The following is a 27,394-nucleotide window of genomic DNA, read 5'->3' as shown; positions in this document are numbered from 1 at the left end:
CAGCGTGTTACTCAAAGAAGAAATGTTAACCAGCAGGGAGGAATGCCAAGGGTTAACTGTTGCAATTAATACTGCAAAATGCTTGGCTCTAACTCTATAAGGTGCCTTGGCCTTTTCCCAGATAGATATTTGTGAAGTGATACGGCAGCAGTACTGTTATTTTTCCCTGTTTCGGCTAAAAGCCCAGAATTATGTGACACACAATTTTTTTCTGTTGAGGCATGGCTCTCTCTATTTGCAGTGCATTTGCAGAACAGGTTGCTGTTGTTCCTTGTGTCCCTCCTGAGGGAGCAGCTCAAAACCTCAGATTTGAGGGCAGCTCTGAGTCCTGTGTGTCACAGACCTGCCAGGAGGTACACTGTGTTTATGTCCATTTTCTGGCACCAATAACAGTAGTGTTGGTTATATATTGGTTATATATATATATATATATATCTGTTTGTGAAAGTTTGGGGATTTTTTAAAATAATAAATTAAAAAAATACTGATTCCTCTGACACTGTGGTTTTTTAATCTCTAATGAAGTAGAAGCAGATTGATGGTTTTGAGATACATAGATCAATTTCTTCCCACTCTCAATAATTTCTCTTCTTTAGTTAAGAACAGTCATATCTGTTGTGCTGGTGGTGTTATAAAATTCATTACATTGATCCAACAAGTTCACTGGATGAAATGTTTTATGCTCAGAATTTTTCGGATGTAGAAAAGCTTCCCCAAGTCTGTGTTTTGTGCGGAGTTTGTGCTTTCTTGAGCCTGGTGCAGATGTGAATGCCGAGTGTCAAGCTCAGTAGAGTAACAAAGGGGCTTTTTTGTTTATAAAAGTGAAAGTGCTTGTAGCTCTACTTTTCTACAGATAGAAAATTACTTTTGGAGCCATTTGTAGTTTGTTCTGCCATAATTCCAATAACATTGCTGCTGTTTTTACAGCATTCTGTGGTAAATTCTAGCTGTATGTTTTACATGTTTTACATTCAGGGATCTTACTGTTTCTTGTTATGCCAGGGGCAGTGGTAAGTGCCCTGTGTGCTTTGGGCAGACATTTTCCCTCAACAAATAACTGTAAATAATTTATTAATGCAATAAATGGAGTATCCCTCCATTGAGCTTGAGCTGCTGCAGGCACACTGAGTCTCTTGGCTTGTCTGAGTCTGCGAATAGGAGATGGAAAATTCCTAAATTCATGCAAGCTTTGGTAGTTGAACACCCTGAAACCACCAGCAGCCCTTGAGCACAGAGGCCTGGGAGAGCTCTTATGCCTGGGCTTGGCTTGAGGTAGATCCACCTGCCACTGACTCCTGGAAATTGTGAATCCATTCCCTCAGAGGGGACATGATGCAGGCTTGGCACTGATTCTGCCTCCAGGGGTGGATTTGCCCAGTGAGGGCACCTTGGGGGTGGCTGTCATTGATCCAAGACCATCCTGGCATGTCCGGAGCAGCAGAACAGCATTGCTCATTGTCCCCCTGTGGCCATGGAGCTGGGGAACATCCTCTGGGATCCAGGTGAGGCTTGGGCCAGCCTCAGCCTGCCCTGTGTCCTGCAGCAGGTGATGGGCACAGAGCTGCCAGTCACGGTGAGATTCAACCAGGGGGGCAAAAGCGAAGGGGTTTAAAAAGAAATAGCAGTTTTGGTGAAATCAGAGGAAGTCTGTCAAAATATGAGCCTCAGTGGTTTTTGTTTTGCTTCGATAAAAGAGAGACACAGCTTTCAAAAAGCAGCATCCTGTGTAAACTAAGATTTAAAGTTAACATTATTCCTAGTCATGCAGGAAGTCCAAACGAAAAAGAACTATGGATAATCAGTTAAAAGAACTGACAGATACCCTGATGTGTTGATCAGTAGTAATACCTAATTTCTATTTCGAGTGTGTTATAATGGATTACCATATAGATGCAGCAAAGCACTAAGCATTAAATAGATCTATGTGTTTTCTGAAAAAGCAATATTATTTTGCACTGTGGGGTTTCTTAAAATATTTCTTATTAGTGTAGTGTGAAACCAGGAACAAGATGTCAATAGCCAGCTCGGATTCACAGCGGTGTGGCTGACAGCCTGGGCTGGAGGGGAGGAAACTCTCATTTGTTACATAGCAATAGCAGTGCATGTTCTTTAGAGCACCAGGGGTGGGGAGGGTGTACAAAATGTTGCTGGAAATGTGAAGTTGAAAAGGGAACAACTGGAGCTGGTTCATGATTTGTGCAGCCTCCTGTCGTGCTGCAACACCACCTCAGTCTGGGAGTGAAGGGCAAAAATCACCAGCTGGAAGCTGTGCTGGTGGGACTGGGCCTTAGCTTGGAACCTTCAGAGTTTATGTTTAATGATGCAGACTTTGCACCTGGGTGACTTCTTTTTGCATTGCAAGAGCAGAGGTGGGCTCTGCATTTGTGTCATTTAGAGTGGCCCTGCTCTGCTGCTGTGCTGTCTGCAGTGCAGGAGGGGGATGAGGCTGCTTTTTGAGAATGCCTTGCTGTGGGGCAAGACCATGCAGGTGATCGGTCACACCCCTTGCATTTTTCTAAAATACATATATTTATTGTTTTCCTGGTTTTGAGATGCTGAAAAGGAGAACACAAGGGAAGTGACTCAAGTGCCCACATTTTTTTTGCTGTGTGAAAAGACTTTGGAATATGGGAGCTTTTCTCAGATAGGAACTTCTGTCCTCTTTCTGATGGTTTGAACCCTTGGATTGTTTTTGGTTCAGTCACCTGACAAGGGTGTTGGATTCTGTGTTTTGTAAAGAGAACAGAATGGTAAGCTTGTTGTTTTCTGCCCTGACCTCCCCAGTTTTGTGCAGTTTAGAGTTTAGGCTTGTTTTTCCTGCTCGTTGTTGAACTGTGCAGCAGCATTTGTTTTCTGCTTTTCTCTGCATACAACCTGAAATTCTCTGAGACTTGGATGTGGAAATTGTTACCAAATTCTTTTTCAAATGGGTCTTTATTATGGAGCTTTGCAGTTTTGCAGCCTATGCAGCTCGTACCTCATTACAGCTCACTTTCTGGAAGGGAACTTGGTGTTCAAATTTAGATGAAACTGTGTAACAGACTAAAACAATGGAAACAAAATACTTGTGCTTTTGTCTGATTTTCCATGATAAATGTGCCAGTGTGTGAAGCTTCCTTCCTGCAGTGTGACACCTGAACCCAGCCCAGTTTTTGTGGCTGGTTTGCCGTAGGGTTTTGTTTCCTGGAGCTCTTCCTCGCACACCTCGGGCACACGGCTTGTGGTGAGCCTGGGCACAGACCCAGCTCCCACGCAGAGTTCCTGGGTCAGGTTGGGTTAGGAGTGCTCCTGGCTTAGCTTAGGACTCCTTCCTGCCCCGTGCCAAGTTGAGTAATGATTAATGCCAGAAGTAGTCTGGAGAAATGGTGAGCTGCCAGTGTTTTAATGTTTAGATGGATAACCATAACTCTTTGTCCGTGGATCCTGCAATCTGATTGGCAGAAGCCTGGTGCTTAACTAACAGGTAAAGCCCCAGTGTGAGTCATGGCCTCATTTTTAGCCAGTCAGATCCTTCATCCCAAGCATTCCTGCTGCCCACAGACAGGGAGCTCGACCTCTGGACCCTCTGCTCCTGGGGTCCTGCTGCCATGGTGTGCTGGGGGAGTGACGCTGAAACAAAGTACAAGGAACATGGGAAGGACCTGCCTGGTTTGCATTTGTATTCTGGTTAACCTTTCAGAAGTGCTATTTGCTGTGTCGGGAGCACATGCTATGGTGGAGGTGTGGAGGACCAGCCTGTCTGTGATCAAGGTCTAGCTCCCTATGTCCACAAACTTGTCATGACTACCATCCTCTGCTGTGGAGAAAGGAATGTTCTGTGTCCAACAAGACTGTTCTGAGTGTTGAATATAATTTGCTTTTGACAATAAAGGGCTTCAGAAGAGGTCTGTCCTGCTCCATGTCTCGAGCACACGCTCTGGCAGTGGTTGTGACTCTGTCACCCTCCTCCCAGGGGTGGCCCACAGTGCCAGCTGCTTTCTGGGCTGTGATGCTTTGTTTTTTCCTGTGAGCTTCTGTGCAGAACACCTTCACATGTGTCACTGTTGCTTAGGTGACCTATCATCCATTTCCATCTTGCATGTGGTATTACTGAGAACTTAGAGGTGCTTTGTTGTGCAGAAACTCGTGCCAGTCATTTTGTTTGATAATTGCAAGGAGCTCTGACTGTCAGTCACTCATAGTTTAATTTCATTTGATTTCCAAACGGAAGAGTGTTCAAAACTAGTTTCCTGTTTAAGTATATCTTCCTAATTATTTCAATGGCTGTAAAGTTGTAAGTTGGAGATGGTTTTTTGTGTGGAATTTATGTGAAGCCCTGTGTACTGCCAGACCTTTGAGGCAGCAGTAGGTTAGCTGTGCTGCTGCCACACCCGTGGTCAAGCCCTAGTCCATGTGGCCAGTAGTTTAAAATAAACTCTGTGTGTATTCCCATCTCATTTGTATGTTGTGCATCTGTTTCTCTGTATCCTCTGATGAAGCAGTTTTATTACAGAGAATTTGACTAGTTTTGTTTCCTGCAGAAAATATTGCAGCTGCTACCAGAGAGGATTTTTTATCGATGGCATTTTCGCAGTATAGGTAAGAAGAAATTGTTTTTTAAAAAATATGGACTTTTTAGTAGTTTTTTCACATCAATTTTTCTTTTAATGAGCAATATATGAGTAGAGTTATGAATATATGGTATTTGTGCAAGTTTGTCCCCAGCTGTCTTTTCCAGATTCTCATGAAATGGGGGATTTTCCCAGCATCCTGTTCGAATATGGCCTTGGCCATGACAGACACAAGATACTCATGGGTGGCTTCCTCAAACCAAGACTGTTTTTTCCCCATGCTCCAGTGCTATGGAAGCTTCTGGAAGAAGGGAGGATGTAGGAGGAGTCTGGCAGAGAGCAGCCTTGGGTGGCCAGAACACCTTGAAATCCACTGAAGTGGTGTAACTTGATAATTTCCTCTGAATCAAATGCCTTGGATTCGTCAGTGCTTTTCAAATTCTGCTTCCAAATGCCACCAGTGTGGCAACAATGGGTTTTTATGCTGCTTATTAAAATTTTATGGGGGTGTTCTATTCCTTCCAAGTAGTGCTTTTTGGTTGGGGTTGGTTTGCAGCACTGTCTGACCAGCTGCCATTTTTGTCATCAGAACAAGGAATTGCTTTTGCAGAGGAACAATGAGCGGAAGTTAAAGGTCAAGGGAAGGGCTGTTGTCACATTTCCACTCAGCACTGACAAAAACAAGAGGAGACATCTGCCTGGCCACTTCACAACGGTTCAGCTGCACTAGTCCAGACCAAATTGGTTCCACTTGGTTGCTCTGTAGCTGATACATTCTCTATGCTTCTATTGAGTGGTCTTTGTGGCAAAATTTTTTATCTGTGTCCAAAAAGTGATGTACGAAATTTGGCAGAGCATTTATTTACGCCTTTGCCATGTGATTTCCTTTTGCTTAACATTTCATGTGCATTAATGTGAATTTCCTATATATGTTAATAATTTTTACATAATCTTGTGAGCACTCCTTAAATGGGAAGGAGCCCATTTAAGGAATGTGTATAATTCACAGATCTTACTAATAATGAAAATAATTTGAGACATGGTCCTCTGAAGAAAACCCAGAGGAAAGAGACATCACAGTTAATCTTGGGTGGTGGTGATTGTAGTTGGGGGTTTTTCCCTATAGTTGTCTCAATACTCAGTGCAGTGGCCCCAGAATAAATTAAAGTAGGTTTTTATGAAATATTTTTGAAAACATTGTGGTGGGACATGTCTGATAATGTCTACTTAATTTTCCTAATCCAGGGTCGATTCTGAAGAAGCTTTTGCACACTGGAAATTCTCTCAAGGTATCATGTTGATGTTTTCATATTTCTTTTCACTTAAATTCCTGTGAAGTATGCTACCTTGCAGCTTTCCAGTAGCAGTGTTTTCCAGATTGTTAGGCTTTATAATTTTTTCTTGCTCACCTTTTAATCTCAAGTTTTATTATTGTTATCCTCGATTATTTTAATATGTGTTTTCAGTCATTTTGCTGCTCTCATGACCTTTGTGAAGTTACCTGGAGAAGGATATTGCTTAATAACTAATTTTGCTTAATACCTAATTGCTTAATTAGGTATTGATATTGCTTAATACCTATTTTTTTGAGCTTTCTCTGGCATTAGAGCTAGGATTATATTAATAATATGAATACCCTTGGTATGATGGCAAGACTTTGCAGCACCTAGCTGGGATGAAGCTCTCACCCTGCCTGCTGTGAACTATTTGCCAGTGTTACTGCACCTACAGACCTGTGTCACTGCCCTTTTTGGCCCCCTTGCAGCTCAGGTGTGAAGGAATCCGCCTGTTCCTGCTGTGGCTGCAAGCCCTGCAGACCAACTGTGGCGAGGAGCAGATCCTGATGTTTGCCTGCCTGGTGCCCGGCTTCCCCCCGCTGCCGTCCTCGCGCGGGCCCTGCACGCTGGAGAGCCTGGTCAGCCCCCCGGCCGCGCCCGACGGTGAGCCTGCTCTGAGGGGAGATTCAACCCCTTCTCCTCTGGGATTCATTCCCTGAAACAGTGAGAGAAGCAGAGAAAAGAGTGATCCAAACAATTCTTATCCGCTGCTCCTGTGTTGTGCCGAAGTGGAATGCAATATGGAGGTTGTTCACCCAGAGCGATGGTGTTTTGTTTCCTTGGCGTGTCCAGACTGTTGGTCAGCAGTCAGGAGGTTTTGTTCACTTGAGTTCTTCAGTTTCAGCTTAGATGTAGTGTAATATAGTATAGAACAATAGTATCATAAAGTAATTAATTGGCCTTCTGATAGCAATGGAGTTCTCCTCATCATTCCTCCCGCCAATCGGGTGAAATTTCAATGATAGGGTGAAATCCTCCTAGGACTGTGGTGGTGTTCACAGGGGTTCTTGGATGAGGGAAGAGATGTAGATCTGACTCCATGTTTCAGAAGGCTTGATTTATTATTTTATGATATATATTACATTAAAACTATGCTAAAAGAATAGAAGAAAAGGTTTCATCAGAAGGCTAACTAAGTTAAGAATAGAAAAGAATGATAACAAAGGCAGCTGTCTCAGACTCTCTGTCCAAGCTAGCTGGGCTGTGATTGGCCATTAATTACAAACATCCTGTTGCATTCCACAGCAGCAGATAACCATTGTTTACATTTTGTTCCTGAGGCCTCTCAGCTTCTCAGGAGGAAAAATCCTAAGGAAAGGATTTTTCATAAAAAGATGTCTGTGACATAGGACCTCCAAATCCTCCAGGGGGACGTCCAGGTCCCCCTCCTGGAGGAGGAGACAATGGGTGCTGCTGGTAAACCTTCTCCTGGTGTGCCTCTCCTGGAGGAGTGGACAGTGGGTGCTGCCAGCTGCCCCTAGAATTCTGACCTGGCTGCGGAGTGTGTCCGGCTGCTGGGCTGGTGTGGCTCTAGAGCTGCCCACTTCTGTCCCTCTGAGGGTTTGCTCTTTGGCTCTTGAGTGGTTTTAATTCAGATGCAGCAGCAGCAGGAGCATTTTACTGCCCCTCAAGCAGGTGTGGAGGTTTCCTCCTTGTTGGCTCACCACAACAATTTTTCACAGAGAAAATTGCTGGTGTCAGCCCTTCCAAGCCGTCAGGAATTTGGTGTCATCCTCACTGGGATGTGCCAGCACTGTGGACATCCAATCAGCTGCTGGACTTGAGCAGCTTGGTAGTGCCCTAATGGGTATTTTCAAGTCAATCTTTTACAGAAAATAGCTTTTATTTCAGTGTTTTAATGTGTTCTATGCTTAAAATATTTGATTTTAGCAAAGATATTTCCAGAAGAAATAACGCCGCTTTTGCCAGCTGTCTCTGGAGAGAAAATTGCAGAAGACCAGACCTGCTATTTTCTCCAGCTCCTGCTAAAATATATGGTAATTCAGGTGAGGAGGATGGATGTTTGAAACAGTTCATATTTGGAGGATGTATTTGTGGTAGAAATTAAGCCTACACTACATCTGTGCAGAGCTGGGTTTGCCCTTCCCCAGCACATTTTTTACTCTTAAGTGGAAAATCATCCCAAAGGTATTTCCTTGTGCCATTTTTGCTGAAAATAAGCAGTTTGTCACACTTCTGTGATAAGAGTTAATGAATGTTATCGAAACTTGCAGAATAATTGGCTGTTTTATGTGCTCGTGGTTGCATTTAGAAAATTGATGTGGGGTAAAGATTCAGTTTGTTCTCTTTGGACACATACCTAGATGAAAAGGAATGTAAAGGACCACTGGAGGAAGAGATAAAGAGAGATGGCTTCTGTGATGTTTTTAAAAGGATGCAAGTAACATGTACATAAAATTTAATTAGAAGTAGATCAGATGAATCTGTACAGGAAATAAATTAAGATAATGTATATATTTTAAAAGTACAAATTAAGCAACATTTTGAAATAAAGTGGAAGCTGTGCAGACAATGAACATTAAAGAGCCTTGTTATTAAAAAGAGATAAATTATAATTAAATACTTTGAGATACACTTTTTAGTATGAAAAGGCAAGACCAAAATAATATTTGGAAAGGGTTTTGTCATCTTGAATAAATGCTTTATTTTAAAAAGTGGCTGTATGAAATTATCAGCTTCCTCCACAGCACCCTTTGTTTTACATATCAGAGTCTCGCAACACTTCAGTTAAAGACAAAAATGTCACTCTTCTTTTTGTACTCTTGTTACCTGTGTGGGGTCTGAACAAACCTGCTTATTCTACAAATCCCATTGCATAGTGGTTCCAGTGTTCGTTTATTTGTGTTTATTCTGACAAAGAAAATATTAATGATAAAAGCAGAGCTCAAAGCGACTTTGTCAAAATGTAAGATGCAAATTTATTGAGAGCAAAACAGGACAGTTGCTCTTCTCTGGTTAGAACAGCTCAAATCCAGTGGCTTCCAGTGAGCTTGCAGGCTTTGGGGGGATGCTCTGTTCCTACTTTCCGTTCTTACTGCAGTTTGTAAAGGTAGTTTTGGAGCTGTGCTGCTTTTTCTTTTCTTGCTAAAGTGTAGTTGCTTGGGTTTCTTTGTGTTCTGGGGGAAACAATTGTCAGTATAACACATTAACTTAAAGTTTTTTGTTTGTTTAACTCTCTGACAAAGGCTGCCAGCTTGGAGTGGAAGAACAAGGAGAACCAAGACACTGGGTTTAAGTTTCTCTTTACTTTGTTCAGAAAATACTATCTTCCTCACTTGTTCCCATCTTTTACAAAGCTAACCAACCTCTACAAGCCTGTGCTGGGTAAGTAGTGGGTTTTGCCTTTGAAGAAAAAAGTTACTGCTCTCAGCAGCATCTCTGTTCTCAGCTGGTGTATCGCTAGAGCTCTGTGGGATGAGGAGCTTTTTCTCCCTGGTTTTGTGTAAAACTAACTTACATTGTAGCAGGGCTGGTTCTTTGTTTCAGCTTTTGCAGCCCTTCTCTTTTGCTTTCCTTTGTTTTGAGTGATACGAGTGATAACCTCAGGAAGGAGCTGTGCTGTTATGTTCTCTTGAGGAGAGATAAAGTTTGGATAGAATACAAGCATTAATAAAATAAAAGCAGTCAGTCATTGCATCTGTTACTTTTTTGGTGATACGTTCAGTACATTTAGCTAGAGTTAGGAAGCAATTACTAAGATTCCACTTTGTTTCTCTCTTCCTTTTTGTTCCCCCCCTCAGACATCCCTGATGTCAGGCCAAGGCCGGTGTATGTCACTGCAACACGGAACAATGAGAGTGTCTACTGCACCAAAATCCCCTACATGGCAGCTCGAGTGGTTTTTATCAAGTGGCTCGTTACCTTCTTCCTTGAAAAGAAGTATTTAACTGCTGTTCAGAATACAAAAAATGGAGGAGAAATGCTCCCTAAAATTATTCAGGTGGGCTTTAAAGTTGACCTCTCTTCTTGCGTGTGTGCTAACCTTACAGGTGATGTCACTGCACTGACAGCTGAAGCACAAAGAAATGCTACCCCGTAGTGAATTATTGATGTAGCTGTTTATTTGATTTTCTTTTCCTTTGATGGAGGAGGGAATCTCCAAGCAAAACCCTTTAGTAATTCACTAGAAGGTTTTTTTTACCCTCAAACTTGTTTCATTACCAGCTTCAGCAGTATTATATTTAGACTTTTGGAATTTGCTCTGTAAACTGTCATACTTGGTGGTTCCATGGACCATTTCCCAGTGACATCAAAGGCTGCTTTGTTTTCCTCTCAGTTATAGCAGCTGTTTACAGTGAGATATTAGAGAAATATTTCATTTATAAACTCATGGTTGAGACTCCTCTGGCATTAGATGCCTCACAATGAATTTTATAAATCGATGCTTTTGAGAGACTCTCCAGCTTCCTGTCAAGAATTTAGAATCAATCTCAGCTTACATTTGGTCTTGAACCATAGGTGAGTCTCAGCTGTGGGCTCAGCAGAGAAGCAACACAGTTTGAAGTAATACTAGCCTTCTTGAGCAGGTTTCATAAGCTCTTGGAGGTCTTTTACTCACCCAGGATAGTTCAGCTACCTTTGGAGGCATAAAATCAGCAGGATGGCTTCTGTTGTAGTGTTGGAAACAAAAAGGTTTAATAAAAGGCAAAATAACAAACAGAGAAAAACTGAGCCAATTGCAAGAGGTTCTTGCTCTTGGTAAAACACCTCACAAAAGTGATTAATTTCTTTGTTTTCTTCTTTTTCTAGTAAATTGCCCAAGCAGGACTTTTTAGCTTCTGTCTAATTAGCTGTCCTTAAGTTTGAAGTGAAGTCTCCAAAGTCTTATGAAGTATCTTTTTCACTTAATTGAAGAGAGAAGCTTCTGAGCTCATTTCCTTTTTGAGAAGATAAAAGATAGTTTTGTCACTCCATCAACAGAGAGCAAATTCCTATAGTTTGAGAGGTTGCAAGACGCAGGCAGTGCCAGAGCAAAACCTGGCAGAAAGGTGTTGGGCTTTATAATGTGTAGTGCTATAATCCATCTTTTCCCCAAGGTAAGGGGACTTGGGGATTCCTCTCCACTGTGCCTTCCTTTACACTCTTAGTGTGGCATGGACAATTCAATTGTTGTGTGCCATCAGGAAGTGTCCAGTTTGCAAAAACCAAATTCCTTCTTGGATGGAGTGGCAGACTGAAATCTGTTCTTGAGTGTTGTGCCAGATAGGCTATCCTGAGCTCTCTGTGGGGATCCCAGAGTGTGGTGGGTGCTGCTGCAGGGGGTGACAAAAATCACATTTTGGCCCCAAAAAATCCCCTCCAGTGTTACAAGCTGAGTACAGTGCGGCTTGACAGTGTTCAGGCAGAAAGAGACCTGGGGGTGCTGGTTGACAGCTGGTTGAATATGAGCCAGCAGTGTGCCCTGGTGGCCAAGAAGGCCAGTGGCATCCTGGCCTGCCTTAGGAATTGTGTGGCCAGCAGGGCAGGGAGATCATTCTACCCCTGTACTCGGTGCTGGTGAGGGCACACCTCAAGTGCTGTGTCCAGCTCTGGGCCCCTCAGTTTGGGAAGGATGTTGAGATGCTTGAGCTCATCCAGAGGAGAACAACAAGGCTGGTGAAGGGCTTGGAACACAAGCCCTGTAAGGAACATTTGAGGGAGCTGGGGCTGGTTAGCTTGGAGAAGAGGAGGCTTAGAGGTGACCTTATTGCTCTCTACAGCTTCCTGAAGACAGCTGCAGGTTGGACTCTGATACAAGAGGACACAGTCTCAAGCTATGTCAGGGAAGTTATTCGTTGGATATTAGGAAAAATTTTTTCACCGAAAGAATAACAAAGTATTGGAATGCTCTTTCCAGGGAGGTGGTAGAATCACCATCTCTGGATGTGTTTAAAAAAACACTGGCCATGGCACTTGGTGCTATAGTCTAGTTGAGGTGTTAGGGCATAGCTTGGGCTCGATGATCTTAGAGGTCTCTTCCAATTCTGTGATGCTGTGCTGTGCCTGCAGACGGTCGCCGCGGGCCAGGAGAAGAGCGCGGAGCTGGAGGCGGGCGCGGCGGTGCCGGCGGGCGAGCAGGAGCGCGGCCAGTCCAGCAGCAGCAGCAGCCTGTCGGACAGGAGGCTCAGCAGCTGCAGCCTGTGCAGCGTGGAGGAGCAGCACCGCGGCGTCTACGAGATGGTGCAGGGCATCCTGCTCTCCACGCGCGGATACGTCAACTTCGTCAACGAGGTGTTCCGCCAGGTCTGCCCGCAGCCGCTCGCTGCCCTGCTTCTTGTTTCTGTGTGAGACACACCCTGGGGGGCTGGTGCTGGGCAAACTTGGTCTGTCACAAAACTTGCTGGTCTGTCACTGTCAAGTTTTCTGAAAAATCTTTTTTGCCCAGGATTCTTCTCCTGGGATTCTTTCTTCCATTTCTCAGAGAGAAATGAAAACAATAATTATCTGATTGCTTCTCCTGTGTTTTGCTGCTTTGCAATACGGTCTGGAGATTGTTTACCAACTGGTCATTGTTTGATTGGTTTCATGTGAATTGTTTTAACTTCATGACCAGTCACAGTCCAGCTGTGTCAGGACTCTGGAAGCAGTCAGGAGTTTTCATTATCATTCTTTGTAGTCTTCTGTCTGTATCCTTTCTCTTATTCTTTAGTATAGTTTTAGTACAGCATTCTATAATATATCATATAATATATAATATAATATCATATTATATAATCATAAATTAGCTTTCTAAGAGCATGGAGTCAGATTAATCAATTCCTTACGCACCAGCAAATACCACACTGGCACAACAGCAGCCTTTGAGGTTGGGCTCTTTCCTAGGTCTAGTTTAACAGCCAGATTGTGGAATTTTTGAGGGAACTGAAGCTTGCTGCTTTAAATGGCAGTGTGGGTGGTGGTGTGTGCGCCTGTATGCACCACATCTGTGTCCTGTGTGGAGTGAAATCTGTGAACTTTCCTTTTCAGGCTTTTTTGTTGCCGCCTTCTGATATCTCCGCAACACGGAAGGTGGTGAAAGTGTACCAGAAGTGGATACTGCAGGAGAAACCTGTGTTCATGGAGGAGCCAGACAAGAAGGAGGACAGCCAGGATGCTGTTGCTCCCTTGGAAGACTCCTCAGTGCAAACAGACGGTAAACATGTATGGTATCCCTGTTCCTTACTTTGTCTGCTGCAATATGGGGCTTTTCACCTCACTGCGTAGAGGAGTAACATTTTAAAGTGTGGGGGAAAATAGAAGTTAAAAAATGCTTTCAGTTAAGGACTCACAGTTGAAATACTTACTGAGTAGCACTTAGAGTGCAGAGACAATTGCTGGTTTGAGAAACATCATTTGTGGTTATTCCCTGCATTTGTAAACATGACAGCAGAAACTTAGTGGAAGAAACACTGATGGGTTTTGCAGTGCTAAAATTTACTGTCTGGTGGCCTAAGCCATGGAGAGCTATTTCATTTTGGTGGTGACAAACTTGACAATATGTATTAATTTCTGTATATTGTAACTGGATGCCTTAATCTAGAAAATTTACCTGTAGATAAAGTTCCTGTGCATCATCTTTTAATATCCTGTTTTGAACCATCAGTAAAAGTTCTTTGACACTGTTTAAAGGGAAGTTTTCTAGTACTGAGTAAGTAGTTTGATTTACAAAACAGTGAGAATTACAGGGTTTTTACTTTGTTTTGTAGAGAATTTAAAGTTTTGCCACACTTAAATCTGCGTATTACGACAATCAGTGACCATGAAAAATGGTGAAAAATATTTTAAGTAACATACCTTCTAAAACTTTTATGAGCCTTCAAATTCCACATGCGGAAATGAAGAAATAATAGCCAGGAATTCCCTGTGGAAATGAGTGCATGCCATGCCAGTTCCCCTGCTTTTGCTGCTGACCTCAGGGATGGTTTTGTTTGAGTTGTGGCGTGTTCCTTTGTGCCCTGCCCCTGACCAGGCTGTGTTTGGCAGCTCTCCTCAGAGCCCTGCGGGCACAAGCGCTCCTCCAGCTGGGGCAGGACCTACTCCTTCACCAGCGCCGTCAGCAGGGGCTGCGTGCTGGAGGATGAGGACAGGGACGTGAAGGCTGGAGCTCAGGCTGCTCTGCAGGTGAGCTGGGTGGGAGGGGGACACAGAGGGGCTGTGACCTGCCTGGCCACAGAACTTGCGTTGCAAGTTCCATTAGACTCTCAGGGATGGAGGAAAAGAACTACCAGGGCTTGATTGGTTCTGTAAGAGACAATTTGGACTTCATGTGTCACTCTAAAACATGTATATTAAACCACATGACTGTGTCTTAAGGCCAGAAATCTGTATTTTAACATAGAAGGGTAATTTTTTTCCTCCTGGGAGTACTAGGAATTAATCAGAACCATGCATTTACGTTTTCTGAACTTGATTTATTGAAAATACTGGTGGCTGTTTAAGCATATGATGGCAGGAAATGAATTGCTGGAGGAATGTCCTCTTGCCTGCCCAAGCAGAGGACACACCCACAAATCATATACTGAGCCTTGGTGGGTGTGTGATGGGAGCCACCAGGCTCCTTGTTGGAATAACAGAAAAATGAAGTGATGGGTAAAACATGAAACTTCCTCTAAGGAAAGGGGAAGGTTTAACTAAAGGAGCACAGGTGTTTTGTTGTAAGTCTTGCCTGTTTTCATTCCTGACACTGTGCAAATGGACTGTCAATGCCAGGTATTCCTGACAAACTCAGCGAACGTTTTCCTGCTGGAGCCATGCACTGAGGTCCCTTTGCTGCTGAAGGAACAGGTGGATGCCTGCAAAGCTGTTCTCAGCATCTTCAGGCGCATGATAATGGAGCTGTCCATGAACAGAAAGACATGGTAAGGTTAACACACTGTCATCTAAGAGAAAAAGTTGTTACAGCCCACAACCAAACAAGTTATTTTACGAATGATCTGTGAAGTCTGAAGTGTGATTGTGTTCTCAGTAAGTAAGGCTTTGCCGCAGAATTAATGAACAGGTACAACTAATGGAACACAATATTTTGTTTTGGAATCAGGGAACAGATGCTGCAGATACTCCTCAGAATAACAGAAGCTGTGATGCAGAAGCCAAAGGAGAACCAGACAAAGGACATGTTTGCTCAGAGCATGGCAGGGCTGCTGTTCCGAGTGAGTGAGTGAGTGGGGCTGCTTGGTTTGCTCTGTCACAACTGCCCAGTTTTAGTTGAGTACTATGAAACCTGCTTGTATTACAGTGAAGGAGGGGTTTCTCATGTTTTGCTAGTAATTATTTTGTAAACTGTTACTGATGGAGGGAGAGTTGGGTTTGCTCTGTTACAAACTGTGGTAGCACAGATGGGATATTTTCAGTGAGTGTCTCTAAAGTGTACGAATCAAATAACTGTTTTCCCAAACGTCCAGCTGGCAAGTCAAAACTGAGTCACGCTGAGTGAAAGAGACATTTATGCTTCCTACTATACTTCCAGCCTGGATAGTGTATCTGGGTGTGTAGTGCTGCCCCAGGGCTCAGTCATTCTGTGGTTGTAGGACAGTCATTCATTCTGCTGTTATTACAGAGTGTCTTATTTCAGTTTGCCAGACAACATTTAGCCTGAGTTTTTTTTTTTTTAAATTTCCTTCATCAGTAACTTTCCCCATTATTTCTGGGAGTGTTTTTTGAGGGAAAATGGTGAGGCACAACTGATGTGCAGCACCAAGAGCCCTTGCCGATGTGCAGGTTGGAGTTGTGGGGTGGGCTTGGCGTGCTGAACTCATCTTGTCAGCCCTGCCCCAGGTGCCACTGGTGTCTCTCCCCTCAGACCCTCATTGTGGCTTGGATCAGAGCCAACCTGAGCGTTTACATCTCCCGGGAGCTGTGGGATGAGCTGCTCAGTGTCCTGTCCTCCCTGACGGACTGGGAGGAGCTCATCAACGAGTGGGCCAACATCATGGACTCCCTGACAGCTGTGCTGGCCAGGACTGTGTATGGTGTGGAGATGACAAACCTGCCCCTGGACAAGCTCAGTGAGCAGAAGGAAAAAAAGCAGAGAGGCAAAGGTTCGTCTTTGTACTTGGGTGCTTTTTTGTATCAAACCGATTAAAAATTGAAGCTTAACCTTAAAAATTAATTTAATGATAAATGCTACCTAATCTGGTGTAAGAACCTGTTTAATTAATTGTGAAGCACTTGGGATTTGTGTGTTGTCATCTTTCATGGGGGAGGAGAGGTAGTTGGGGGCAGGATGGGGTCTGCACCTAAAAGTTTTTTGGATGGCAGAGATTAAATGTGGTTTCCTGTGCTGTTGGCTGGCACTGGCAACTCTGTAAAAATTCCTTTCTGTGTATTTTTAGTAAAGTTTCTAATTGATAGTGTTTTAGCTGCATTTGCATGCCACCTTGAGATCAATGCACATAGTTTGAACTGCCAGTTGGTTTTGATTAATAGTGAAAGTTAACCTGTGTTCTGTAAAGTACAGGTTAACATTTGTCATGTCTGAGTCCATTCATACTTCAGCAAAAATACATACTGAAGCATCCAGTGCCCGAAAATTCTGTGTTCTTTGTCCTAAGGTGGTGTTTTAGAGCCTCAGAAGACAGCTGTAGTAGGAAGATCTTTTTCCTTAAGCTGGAAAAGTCACCCTGAAGTTGTGGAGCCAATGAGATTCAGAAGTGCCACAACCTCTGGGGCCCCAGGAGTGGAGAAAGCAAGAAACATTGTCCGTCAGAGAGCCACAGGTTAGACCTCAGCTGAGTGCTTTGGTACTCAGGCACACTCAGTTTTACATCTCCCTCTGAGGGGTGGCTGTTGCCAAAAGCAGCTCAATAATTTACTGCCCCAGCAGAGAGGTTGCACGTCCGTGATGTCTTGGCCAGTGTGAATCACAAAGTATCTTGGGAAATGCTCTGTGTAAGCTTTTAGTTACAGGACATTGAAGTGTGAGTTAAACCTGTTCGCTTTAGGGGTTTTTCTAGAGGTACATGGCTATTTTTATCAGTTCCTAAGAGCATTTATTACTGACAGGCAGATAGCAGATACTGATACAACTGTTTTCTGGGAGCACAAGGTAAACCAGATATATAATAAAGCAGCTATCAAAGGGTAATATTATTTATGTGCTCTCTTTTTCTTGGCATGATGAAGTTTTCCTCTCATGTTTACTTCTGCAAAGAGGAAAGCAGGAGGGAGACTGGGGAATGTTGGGGTAATGACTGAGACCCCAGACATGGAACAGATCTCAGTCTGTTCAAGCATTTCAGCAGCCTGAACCTGGCCTTTGTTTATGTCATGTCAGCGTGTTTCCATGTGCTGGTTTGCTGGGGCAGGCTCCTGTGGAAGCCCCCTGCTTTGAGCAGGAGCTGCTGGGCTGTGCAGCTCCCTCCCCAGTTCCTTACCAGGAGAGCTGGAAGGAGGGAGAGCACTCGGGGTGGTTTGTGGCTCCATGGCTGAGCCAGGGCCTCCAGCCTGGATCACAGAGTGCTTTGGCAGTAAAGTCAGTTCAGTGTGAGTTTTATTTCTAAACTCAGTGAGTCCCTGTTTGTACTCCAGTGAAGGGTTCTCTCTACCACTGCAGCATTTTCCCCTTTGACATCTTGCCAGAGCAGGAGGGAGAACCTGGATGTGTTGATCCACAACATTTCTTGTTTGTGTGTGTTCAAATAAAAAGCACTTCCACAGCTGCTGTGGATCAGAAATCCTGATTATTACCCTTTCAGTGTGGGAGAGTGTAGTACAATATTAACTTACATCTCAGGGGAGAAGCCCCTGGGCTTGCTGTTGAAAAGCTTTATCCCAAAACTCAGGTTTTTGTTGTGTTGTGACACTCAGAACTGCAATATTTCACTGTGTTCCTGATATAATTATTACTCTATTTTTTCCTGTAAGCTAAGCGAAGCCAGTCTATCAGCAACTGTGTCCATCTTTATGAGGCTTTGCCAGCCACTAAAAGTGTACCTCTTCTGCTTCACACTGTGAGCTCTCTCTTCCCTGGTATCTCTTACACTTCTTGTTCTCACAGACTGTCAGGTACTGTACTTTAAAGTCATCTTTGATATCAATGTTCTTTATATTTTTAAACTCTGTCTGTTCCCTTTCTGTCCGGTTGGTTCTTCTCAGAATGTTTGCAGCACTGCAAGCAAAGCAATTTTTGTTCATGTTGATATTAAAGACTGCCATCAATTGCAATTAGATCTATGCTGCCTAGTAACTAAAGTAAAAATTCCCATGTTTTGCTTCCTGGGAGGGATTTGTGACTCCTGAGTCCTGCCCAGACTCAGTACCTGCAGTAGCAAGAGAGAATTCTGTACATGGTTCTTTGGGGCCCTTTGGGGATTCCTGCTCAGTGAAACATCTTTGCTGTGTTTTCATCTCAAGTTATTTTGGGGAAAACACTAAAATTGTTCCAGTTGGTGAATTGCATTGAGTGTTTTATTTTATTGCTTTCTGTAAGACATTGAAAGTCTGCTGAAGTCAGTCAATACCAGAAATGTTTGTTTTTGTGCATGTGCCTCCTGAGATAACTTTCTGAAATACCTGTTTATTAAGTAGTAAAGCAATATTAAAAGTTGCACACTGCAGGATGGAAACACTGGAGTGATACTAGTTTTTTTTGGGGTTCTTTTTCCCAAATGCGAAGACAAATTAATTTCTACAAGTGCTGTGTTGCTCTGCAATCTCAAGAGTTCCTGTTCCTCCTTCCCCAGCATGTCAGTTTATTTTCTCTTGGGCATTTGCATGCCTCTGTCTCCTCCTTTTGTTTCTCGTTTGCAGTTACAGCCAAACCAAAAGTTGCCTGGTTGGATTTGTTCTCACAAGCTAATCCCAAGTTATTTGTACCTTAGAGCTTTTTTTACTCTACGTTTTTGCCTTTCTTTGTTCCTCCTCCCTTCCTCTCTTTCTGGAGGCACTCAGGGAGCACAGCCAGCCTCTCCCCACACTGCATTTAAGGGAGTTCTGTTGCCTCTGCTCTTTCTGTCTTGAGAGTGAACAGGGCCCAGCTGGGGTCTCCAGCACTGAAAACCCAGTTTTGTTCATGGGACCTGCTCCTCTTTGTTAACTCCCAAAATCAGTTCTCTCCTTTTCTAGACCTTTTATGCTGATCATGCATCTCTAAACTTTACAGTTTTTCTAAGGATATTTTACAGAACTTAAGTTATAACTTGTAAATTTTATCTTGGGAATTTTTAAATATTTGCAAGGGTTGCTTTTTCATAGAGCTTAGGTGAGGAGTTCACAGATGTACATATGAGCTCCTGCAAATATTTTGTGTTGTTATTAAATCAACAGAAGTTGAAGAATCTCAGCAGCTGGAAAATTCAGAAGGAACAGAAGCTGCAGGCCTATTTGCAGACCAAGAGCAGCAGCTAACTCGAAGCAGCAGCACTTCAGATATTGCAGATCAGATTCCATCTGATTTTTTCCAAGGTAATGCTAATAAAGTGCAGCAATAATGTGTTTTTCAAGGAAAAGATTTTAGACTAGTTCAGCCTCACAAATGCTGCTCTAAATTAATTTGGTTTCCAACTCTCCTCTAAAATATGTTTTTAGCTCATTTTCTTAGTTGCTGCATGGTTGGCAAGTTGTTGAAAGAACTTCTTTAAAGAAGTTAGAGACTGTCAATGCAGGATGTGACCTTTTGTAAAGCAGGGAAAATGAAACCTGGAATGTGTGTGCACTTTGTATGTAACTCTTTGACTTTTCACCTGACTTGCATCTGAATTTTGTGTATTCAAGCTGCAGTTGGAGTTCGCTTCCTCTCTTGTAAGTATGTTATGCTTCTGAAGGATTTTTCAAAGCTTCTTTATCCCATTTAAGTGTTGTATGGCCCTTAACTATAAATATGTGTAAACATAGCTGAAATTTACATGAGATCTCTTGTGTGTTTTGGTCCTGCAAATGTTTATAGTTCTTGTTTCCTTTCTGAAACTTCTAGGTAAAAAGGCTGGAAATTCAACTTCAGACTCCAAATCAGTTCAGGAAAATAAGGGATATGTAAAGGAGCACGAAGCTGAGCAAGTAAGGCAAATCCAAAAGAAATGTCTGTGAAGATCCTAGCAGTATTTTCTTTCTAATCAGAAGCCTTTTAGCATTCAGAAACTCTAGGAGGTGAAAGTGTGAAAAGTGATTAATCCCATTTCTGGTGTGGCATCTGGAAGTGAGCCCTGTAGCAGGTTATTGTCCTGCTGGCTGTGATCAGTTTGTGCCTCCTGATCTCATCAGCTGCTTCTGCAGTTGCCTCTCTGCTCTAGTCTTACACAAGGCTTTGGTCTTTTTTTGAAATATCAACAAGAAGTTTGTAACTGTTAAAAGATAAATAATTCATGGCTATTACAGAGCTACAGTACACTGGAATAAATGTTTGATGGTTTAAAGTGCTGATGAAAATGCTTCTGTTCAGCACAGCTCCTATCACCAGCCGTGCATGGCAGATGTTAGTGTGAGTTGACATCGGCACAGGCAAGCTTCATGCATTTTTAATGGCAACTTTTGACTGAACAGTTGAAACACTAAATGACTTAGCTTGATCATCTCTGTGAAATACGAAGGCTGAAAGATTTTTTTTTTATACCTTAACAAATTTAGGTGTGTTTGAAAAACATAGGTAAAAAATCTTGCTTGTTGGTGTGAAAACTGAGGTTGTGAAAGGGAGGATAAGGAATGAAATGGAAAGCCTGATGTTTTCCTAAGGACACTGACAAGCACTTGGGTACTCTGAATATTCATGAGGATGTCTTGACTGCGTTGTGGCTAATTTCTAATGACTGTGTGGGCGTGAAGTTTGCTGGAGTGTGGTGTAGTGCTCAGAGCCGTATAAGCTGAGATGGATTCTTTCCCTGCAGGTGCTAATGCAGAGGAGCAGCAGTACAGTTGAGTTGGATCCGAAAGCAGACTTGCAGCAATCTCACGGGTATTACAGAGAGAGGGAGAAAAGTGAGTGCCCCTTTTGCCAAGGGCAGCACCTGAAATCTGCCGTGATTTTGGTGCAGCCAGCCGAGACGCTTCTGTGGGGCGCTCTGCTGCTGCAGGTGTGAGCAGCACCGTGCTGTTTGCAGGTGAGAGCGTGAGCAGTGACACGTCCCTGGGCTGTGCAGCTGACGTGGACATCGCCCTGGTGGCCTGGCAGGCGGCTGAGGATGAGCCCGAGGCGGGGCCGGCCGCGGGAGCGGGCGGGGATCCTGCGGCACCGCGCTGGCTCCAGCTCAGCCCCTCGCAGGAGCCCGCCAACCTCACAGGTACCACGGGCCCACAGGGTGGGAGCTCACACTGTGCCCCACAGAATCACAGAGTAATGAGGTTGGAAGAGACCTTTAAGGTCATGGAGTCCAACCTATGCCCTAACACTTCAACTAGACTGTAGCACCAAGTGCCGTGTCCAGTCTTTTTTTAAACACATCCAGAGAGGGTGATTGTACCACCTCCCTGGGAAGAGCATTCCAATACTTTGTTATTCTTTCAGTGAAAAATTTTTTCCTAATATCCAACCTATACCTGTCCTGATGTAGCTTGAGACTGTGTCCTCTCAAGAGGAGCTGTGCCCCTCTCTTGGCTTATGTGGCACAGGGCACCAAGGACCCTTCATCATACTCACTCAGAGTGGAAGGGATTTGGATCATCCATTGATTTGCCAGTAAATGATGATCCAGAAAGTCACCACCCACCCAGCTGAAGATAACTGGGCTTCTTACAGTGGTAGCTGGGCACCCATGGGCCTGCCCATTAGCACACTAATATATGTTTCAAGCGAACAGGTTTTATTTCACAGCAGCGTGGTCTGAGGAAATGTCTTACTGTATTTTTTTTTTTTTGACTGATAGGACAGAAGTGGTTCATTCTTTGCCATTTGTAAAGGTACTCTTCATCTGGTAGTGTGAGTCAGGTATTAGGTCAGAGCTTAGTGCAGTAATGTAGGGATGTCTTACAGGCTGCCTTCCTGATGGATACACAATTTCAAAGGTACTTTTTCATGCTGACTTTTCCTTTGAAATATCTGTGCTTTAATGTAGCAGCACACACCTAGTCCAACTGGGACTGCTGCTTTACAAAAAGGTAATACTGCCCATGGTAAGAACGATCGTGTATGATAAATTCATTGTTTGTTGGTGTGGTGCAAGAATTGCTCCTTTGGGGGTACAAAGAGGAAGACCCACATGTAGCAACCTGGCAGGTAATGTGGAGTGAAAGGGGAAGTGGGTAACAGATGTGTCTTTGCCCAGCGGAGCCAAAGTGCCCTTGACTGCATTCCTGCCTCAGCCAAGTCACAGCTTGCTCTGCTGTGGAAACCTGATAGGGCAAGGCAGAACAGCACTGACACTGCCACTGGGCAGCAGAGATGCCACTTCCCTCAGCACAGATCTGTAGGAGGGCATTCTAATGTGCTGAATAAATAACATGTGGTTTAGCACTTTGGGACTTTGTAAATGCTACAAAACAAAAGGGAGGAAAAACCCCCAAAGTTGTTTTTTAAATATATTCAAACATAAAAGCATCTAAAATGCCTTTTATTTCACTAACCTTCCTTGAGTCCTCAGAGGACATGAGTTATTTCCTTCTGCCTGTGTAGAGGTTTCCTGCAACTTCCTTCCATGCCTTGATTGCTGCAGGTATGCCAGGAGCTGCATGGCTGTGCTGCTGCCTGTGACAGGAGAGCAGCTACCCGCTCTTGTCATTAAAATGTGCACTTCAGTGTGGATTTGTACTGTTTAATAGCATAAATCCCATTACAAATCCCTGACAGCCTTCTCCAGGCTCTGCTCTCTCAGGAGCTGCTCTGCATCAGTGGGGATGCCTGAGCACATTCCTCAAGACTCTTCAGCCATGTGTTTTTTATTCCTTTGTCCAGTTACATTGCCAGGTCTTGCTACACTGTGTGATCTTAAAAAGAAACCAAAAAACAAAGAAAGGGCTTTTATAAATATAAAAATATTACCTGTAAGAGCGAGTTATTGATTGAATACATCCCTCAGGTACCTGAATATTGCATTTAGCTGAATTTGCCTCCCTGCTGTAAAGCCCTCTGGGGTGGGGACAGTGTGGAGTGGCAGTGCTGTACCCTGTGATGCTGTCACCTGTGAGCCCCTTTGGCTGTCATGTTTTTCTTTGACTCAAAAGCAGCTCCAGCAATAAAAGAGAGATTAGGGGTAGAGAATTCTTGTGAGATGGAAGATTGTTAGGAGGAGTAAAGACCAGATTTTGTTGACTAAGTTCATGCTTAGGCTGCATTTCTAACTTGTGGAAATGGCACACTTTAAATTTACAGACAGCAGTGAGTTCCTGGCTGATGATTGCAGTATAATTGCTGGTGGAAGCCTTATTGGTTGGCATCCTGATTCTGCTGCTGTGCTGTGGAGGAGAATCCTGGGAATTCTTGGAGATGTGAACAACATACAGTCACCTAAAATCCATGCAAAAGTTTTTGGCTACCTTTATGAGCTGTGGTTTAAACTTGCAAAGGTATGTGGTACTTACAGCTAATGATAATTACATGTTTCTTTTGTTGTGGAAATGATTATTAAATGGGATTTAGTGTTAGCACCTGGAGCATAAACATGGCATGGGAGGGCTCTGCTGTAAAGGAAGCTTTGTCTTGTTTGGTTTCCAGCAGAGAATCCTGTCCAATGACAAGAGAATTTAAATGGGGTGAGGAAACAGTAGCAAAGAAAAAAGTAGTACAGACATTGATATTTGTGTAAAGGCCCACAGTGTGACTCAAACTGGCAATGTTTGCTTTGGCCAGGGAGCAGCAGCAGCATAGACCAAGCTTTCCTGGTGGCTTTGGCTGAAGCAGGAGCTCTGTATAGCCCCAGGTGTAGTACCTGAATGTATATAAAGTAAAAGTAAAATGTAATAATGCAAAGAAAAAAAAGAGCGTTAGAAGAGATACTGGTTTTATTAACGCTGTTCTTTAAAAACCATCAGATCCGAGACAACCTCGCTATCAGCGTTGACAATCAGTCAACTCCCTCTCCTCCCGTCCTGATCCCTCCTCTCAGGATATTTGCATCATGGCTGTTCAAGGTCAGTTCTGAAGTTCTCCCACAGGAGTATTTTCTTCTATATCAGAGCTGAATTGGGTGTGCCTTTAGTTGCCTTATTTTTAACTTCCACCATCGCTGCTGGCCAAGACAGCGTGTGGCCTCCAAAGGCTCTTTGGAGTTGAGCTAGTGCTTTGTGGGAGGGCTGCTGGGCACACATAGCATGGGCTGGCTGGTGGGGCAGGCAGGGAGTGATGCAGGGTGTGTTGTTGTTGCAGGCAGCCATGCTGCCCAGCGAGTACAAGGAGGGCAAGCTGCAGGCGTTCCGGCTGCTCTGCGCCATGATGAGCCGGCGCCAGGACCTGCTGCCCAACTCGGACTTCCTGGTGCACTTCTACTTCGTCATGCGCCTGGGGCTCACCAGCCAGGACCAGGTATGAGCTCTGCTTCCTGTGCCACTGCTGAGCCATGCCAGGGCAGCAGGAGATGCTCCAAAATCTGCTGCTGTGGGCACAGCAGTTGTTCCGGGTCTCCCTGTCCTCAGGAATAAAGCGTTCGGTGCGAGGTGAGGGACAGACTTAGTCGGGCCGTTAAATGATGGTTGTCTCACAGAAGCAGCTCAGTGCTCATGGAAACTCTTACGAAATATTCTTTGGACAAAATAAAGACTATCTAAGAGCACTTGCATGTTTTTATAGCTGTAGGAATAGGTCTTGCAGCTCTGCTGGGGTTAGCAACAAAGGGCACAGGGACCGCTCAGGAAATCCTGGGAGTTACTGGTTGTGCCTTTAGGAAACCAGACAGGTTTGATTGTTTCTGAGATGATAAAGAAGGAATTGTTACCAGATTCTTGCCCCCTCGTTTCCCTCCTGAAAAGTTAGAACATTTGGAAAACACTCCTTTTAAATAGATAAGAATAGAGACAGGGGTTTTCTCCTGGAAAATCCTACAAGTCGTGCTGCAGCTGCCCATCACTGCAGGGTTCCCCAGGTATTTTGTATCCCCCGCGCTGCCCATCCCTCCATGGTTTCCCTGGATATTTTGCAGCCCCACACTGCAATCCTTCCATGGTTTCCCTGGCTGTTTTGCAGGCTGCTGCTGCTCTTTGTTCTTGCTTCCCACTCTGGTGGCTGCATTTGCCTCTTGGTGGCACACTTGACCACAGGTTGGCTGCTGTGTGTGTGTCCTTCCCGCCTGCTTCCCTTAGCTGTGGAACTGGATGAGGTGTTAACTGGCAGTGCCTTGGAGCAAGGTGTTGATGGGAAGTAGGATCCTTATTCCTGCTCCTGTGTTTCCAGGACGATTGGATGCTCGAAGAGTGGGAGCCTCTTTATCAGAGAGAGTGTGGGATCACTGGAACAGGGATCCTAGCATGCTTTCCAGGATTTCAGAAATAAAGTAAACTTGGGGTGGCCTTTTTAACACAGAGTGGGTTTGTCTGCTAAGCACAGGCATAAATTTCTCCCTAGTAAGGAATGTTCACAGAAGGAAGGGTAGGAGGTGTCTCATGGAGGAATTTTCCTTCTGTATGGATCACTGGTGCAACTTCTGGCATTTATGTGGGAAAGCCACAGAAAACAGCCCAGCTCCAGGCAATCACCTTGGCTACTTCAGAAGAGCTTTTTTGGGTAGTTACATAATTAAAAGTATTACAGTCAGGAACCTCTTCAACCTGAATGGTTTTCAATATTTTGGTTTGCATGACAAGTGTTTTTTTGAACTGTATTTCTCTTTTTGCTCCTCATTCACTTAAAGATGCAAAACCAGGAAATTGCTGTTATGTTGTGTAGCTTTTGGTGCTGCTAGAAAAACAAAATAATCCAATTTTGAATATGCTATAAATGAGTACAGAATTATTCCAGCAAGTGCAGGCTAGCTTTGCAGCCTGCTCTTGGGGGGTGCATAAAAGAGCAGTGTGAGGAGGGTGTATTTTATAGGAGGCTCCCTTGGCTCTCCGAGCCCGGGATGTAGCAATTAGCTCAGCAGAGGAGACAGCAGGGTAATGAGCTGCAGCTAATTTGTCCATGTGGAAGTGTCTAACAACAAACATCCCTGGAGAAGTGAACAACTCTGTGCAAGAATTGCATCACCTCTCCAGGTGGGAGAAGCCGGCTGCAGGGAGCGAGCCGCAGTCAGGGAGCACAGGAGGGGTCAAGGGCCAAGTGACCATCTGTGGGGTGCCTCCCTCCTGAACTGCTCCAGCCTGTGGCACTGCTCTGCTGCTGGCCCAGTCTGGGCTTTTTTCCTGGTTTTTTATGAATGACATTCATTTAGGCTCACAGCCTTCCCTCCCTGGCCTCCAGCATGAAGGAAAGAGAACTGGGATGTTCACTACCACACTGGAGGCTAGGGAAGGTACTTTACCTATGGTTAGGGGGTTGAAAATCAGGAAATGTTCCTGGGGAGTGGTTGGTAGGGATGCTGTGGGGATAGCCTGCTGCAGTTTGGGTGGGCAAAGCTGCCTTCTGCTGCCAGGTGAGCCTGATGGTCAGAAAACTCCTGTTGGAGCAACTGCAACTGGGTGTGTCCTTTGGTTTGGGTAACAAATGCAGCTTTGTTAATCAGCCCAAAATTTGACACTGCAATGCACAGGTTTTGCAAATACCTGAACCAGGAATAGAAATGTATTTTATTATTGCTGTTATATTACTGTTGCTGGCTGCTCACTGTAACATTACTTTTTGCTTCATTCACCTGAAAAAGTCAATAAGCATCTCCTTGCTCCACAACTTCCTCCTTTTTGCTGAGTAACAAAAGGACCAGAACACAATCCCAAAAAGCTACCAACTCTTCTCAGAAAATCAACTGTTGGCATAATTGGGATTCTTCAGCTGAGGTCTTTTTGGCACTTAAATAATCCTTTGAGGTTGCTGGTGATTGTCTCCTGAGAATTCTGTGGACTTTTGTGTTGCCGTTTCTTATTTCTGTCTAAATTTCTGCTCGTAGAGAGAAAGTGCAGGTGAGGTTCTTACCTTGTAGGCACACTGTAAGAAGAGGCAGGTTGTCAATCCTTTTTCAGGTTTCAACCCTCTGCTGCTCAGTGTCATTTTTTTAGCCAGTCTCACCCTATTACCATGGTGAGCATCAGTTACTGTGCTTGGTGCCACCTGTCACCAACGCTGGGGTGTCACCTGGCACTCAGAGGTTACCTGCAAAGTGAGCAAGGGGATCACTTGTATTCCTGACTTTGGGAGTGCGTTTAACAAATAAATTTGAATTATAGTCATGCTTACTTGCCAGAGGACCTCTGGAGTAGGACACTTATGTTTTTGGAGAACATAATCAAAGGTAGAGACTTCAGAGGTTCTGTGTGGAAAGGACAGTGGATGGCCAAAGGGGGAGACTCTGCTGGTGGCTTTTTCAGTTCAGTGATATGGAGAGCAGAACAAACTTTAAATATGGAATAAGAGGAAAATCGCCGCAGTCCAGCCAAGCTGGCAGATGTCCTGGGTGATTAAATGTCAGCACAAGCAGCAGGCCTGCCTGTGGAGCACAGCCTGGCTGCAGCCAGGGCACTCAGCAGCTTTGTTTTAGTTCAGTTCCTTTTAGCAGTGCAAGGATGCTGTGGGTGAGAAGCTCT

At 44.1% G+C, this 27,394-nt stretch overlaps 1 protein-coding gene across 3 annotated transcripts in view; it reads left to right on the top strand.

The window, feature by feature from the left end:
• Nucleotides 1–27,394, top strand: part of RALGAPA2 (Ral GTPase activating protein catalytic subunit alpha 2) — a 94,342-nt gene that overhangs the window by 8,152 nt on the left and 58,796 nt on the right. The window contains exons 1-22 of one of the 3 annotated variants that reach the window (XM_063152682.1): nt 2,396–2,750; nt 4,521–4,578; nt 5,796–5,839; nt 6,316–6,490; nt 7,778–7,893; nt 9,094–9,232; nt 9,649–9,848; nt 11,897–12,130; nt 12,854–13,027; nt 13,850–13,987; nt 14,576–14,724; nt 14,904–15,015; nt 15,666–15,903; nt 16,417–16,581; nt 17,729–17,869; nt 19,130–19,267; nt 19,776–19,858; nt 20,683–20,773; nt 20,896–21,075; nt 23,100–23,293; nt 23,759–23,857; nt 24,093–24,248. In XM_063152682.1, coding sequence (XP_063008752.1) covers nt 2,748–2,750; nt 4,521–4,578; nt 5,796–5,839; nt 6,316–6,490; nt 7,778–7,893; nt 9,094–9,232; nt 9,649–9,848; nt 11,897–12,130; nt 12,854–13,027; nt 13,850–13,987; nt 14,576–14,724; nt 14,904–15,015; nt 15,666–15,903; nt 16,417–16,581; nt 17,729–17,869; nt 19,130–19,267; nt 19,776–19,858; nt 20,683–20,773; nt 20,896–21,075; nt 23,100–23,293; nt 23,759–23,857; nt 24,093–24,248 — 3,027 coding nt within the window. In that variant the 5' untranslated portion in view covers nt 2,396–2,747. Of the gene's footprint in view, nt 1–2,395; nt 2,751–4,520; nt 4,579–5,795; nt 5,840–6,315; nt 6,491–7,777; nt 7,894–9,093; nt 9,233–9,648; nt 9,849–11,896; nt 12,131–12,853; nt 13,028–13,849; nt 13,988–14,575; nt 14,725–14,903; nt 15,016–15,665; nt 15,904–16,416; nt 16,582–17,728; nt 17,870–19,129; nt 19,268–19,775; nt 19,859–20,682; nt 20,774–20,895; nt 21,076–23,099; nt 23,294–23,758; nt 23,858–24,092; nt 24,249–27,394 lie in introns of those variants that run through there. The other 2 variants (XM_063152679.1, XM_063152681.1) reach the window with 2 other exon arrangements.

The sequence above is a fragment of the Melospiza melodia genome, chromosome 3, assembly GCF_035770615.1.
Source record: "Melospiza melodia melodia isolate bMelMel2 chromosome 3, bMelMel2.pri, whole genome shotgun sequence".
Taxonomy (NCBI): domain Eukaryota; kingdom Metazoa; phylum Chordata; class Aves; order Passeriformes; family Passerellidae; genus Melospiza; species Melospiza melodia.
The sequence above is the reverse complement of the archived record's forward strand: the minus strand, read 5'-3'. Positions and strand labels throughout refer to the sequence as shown.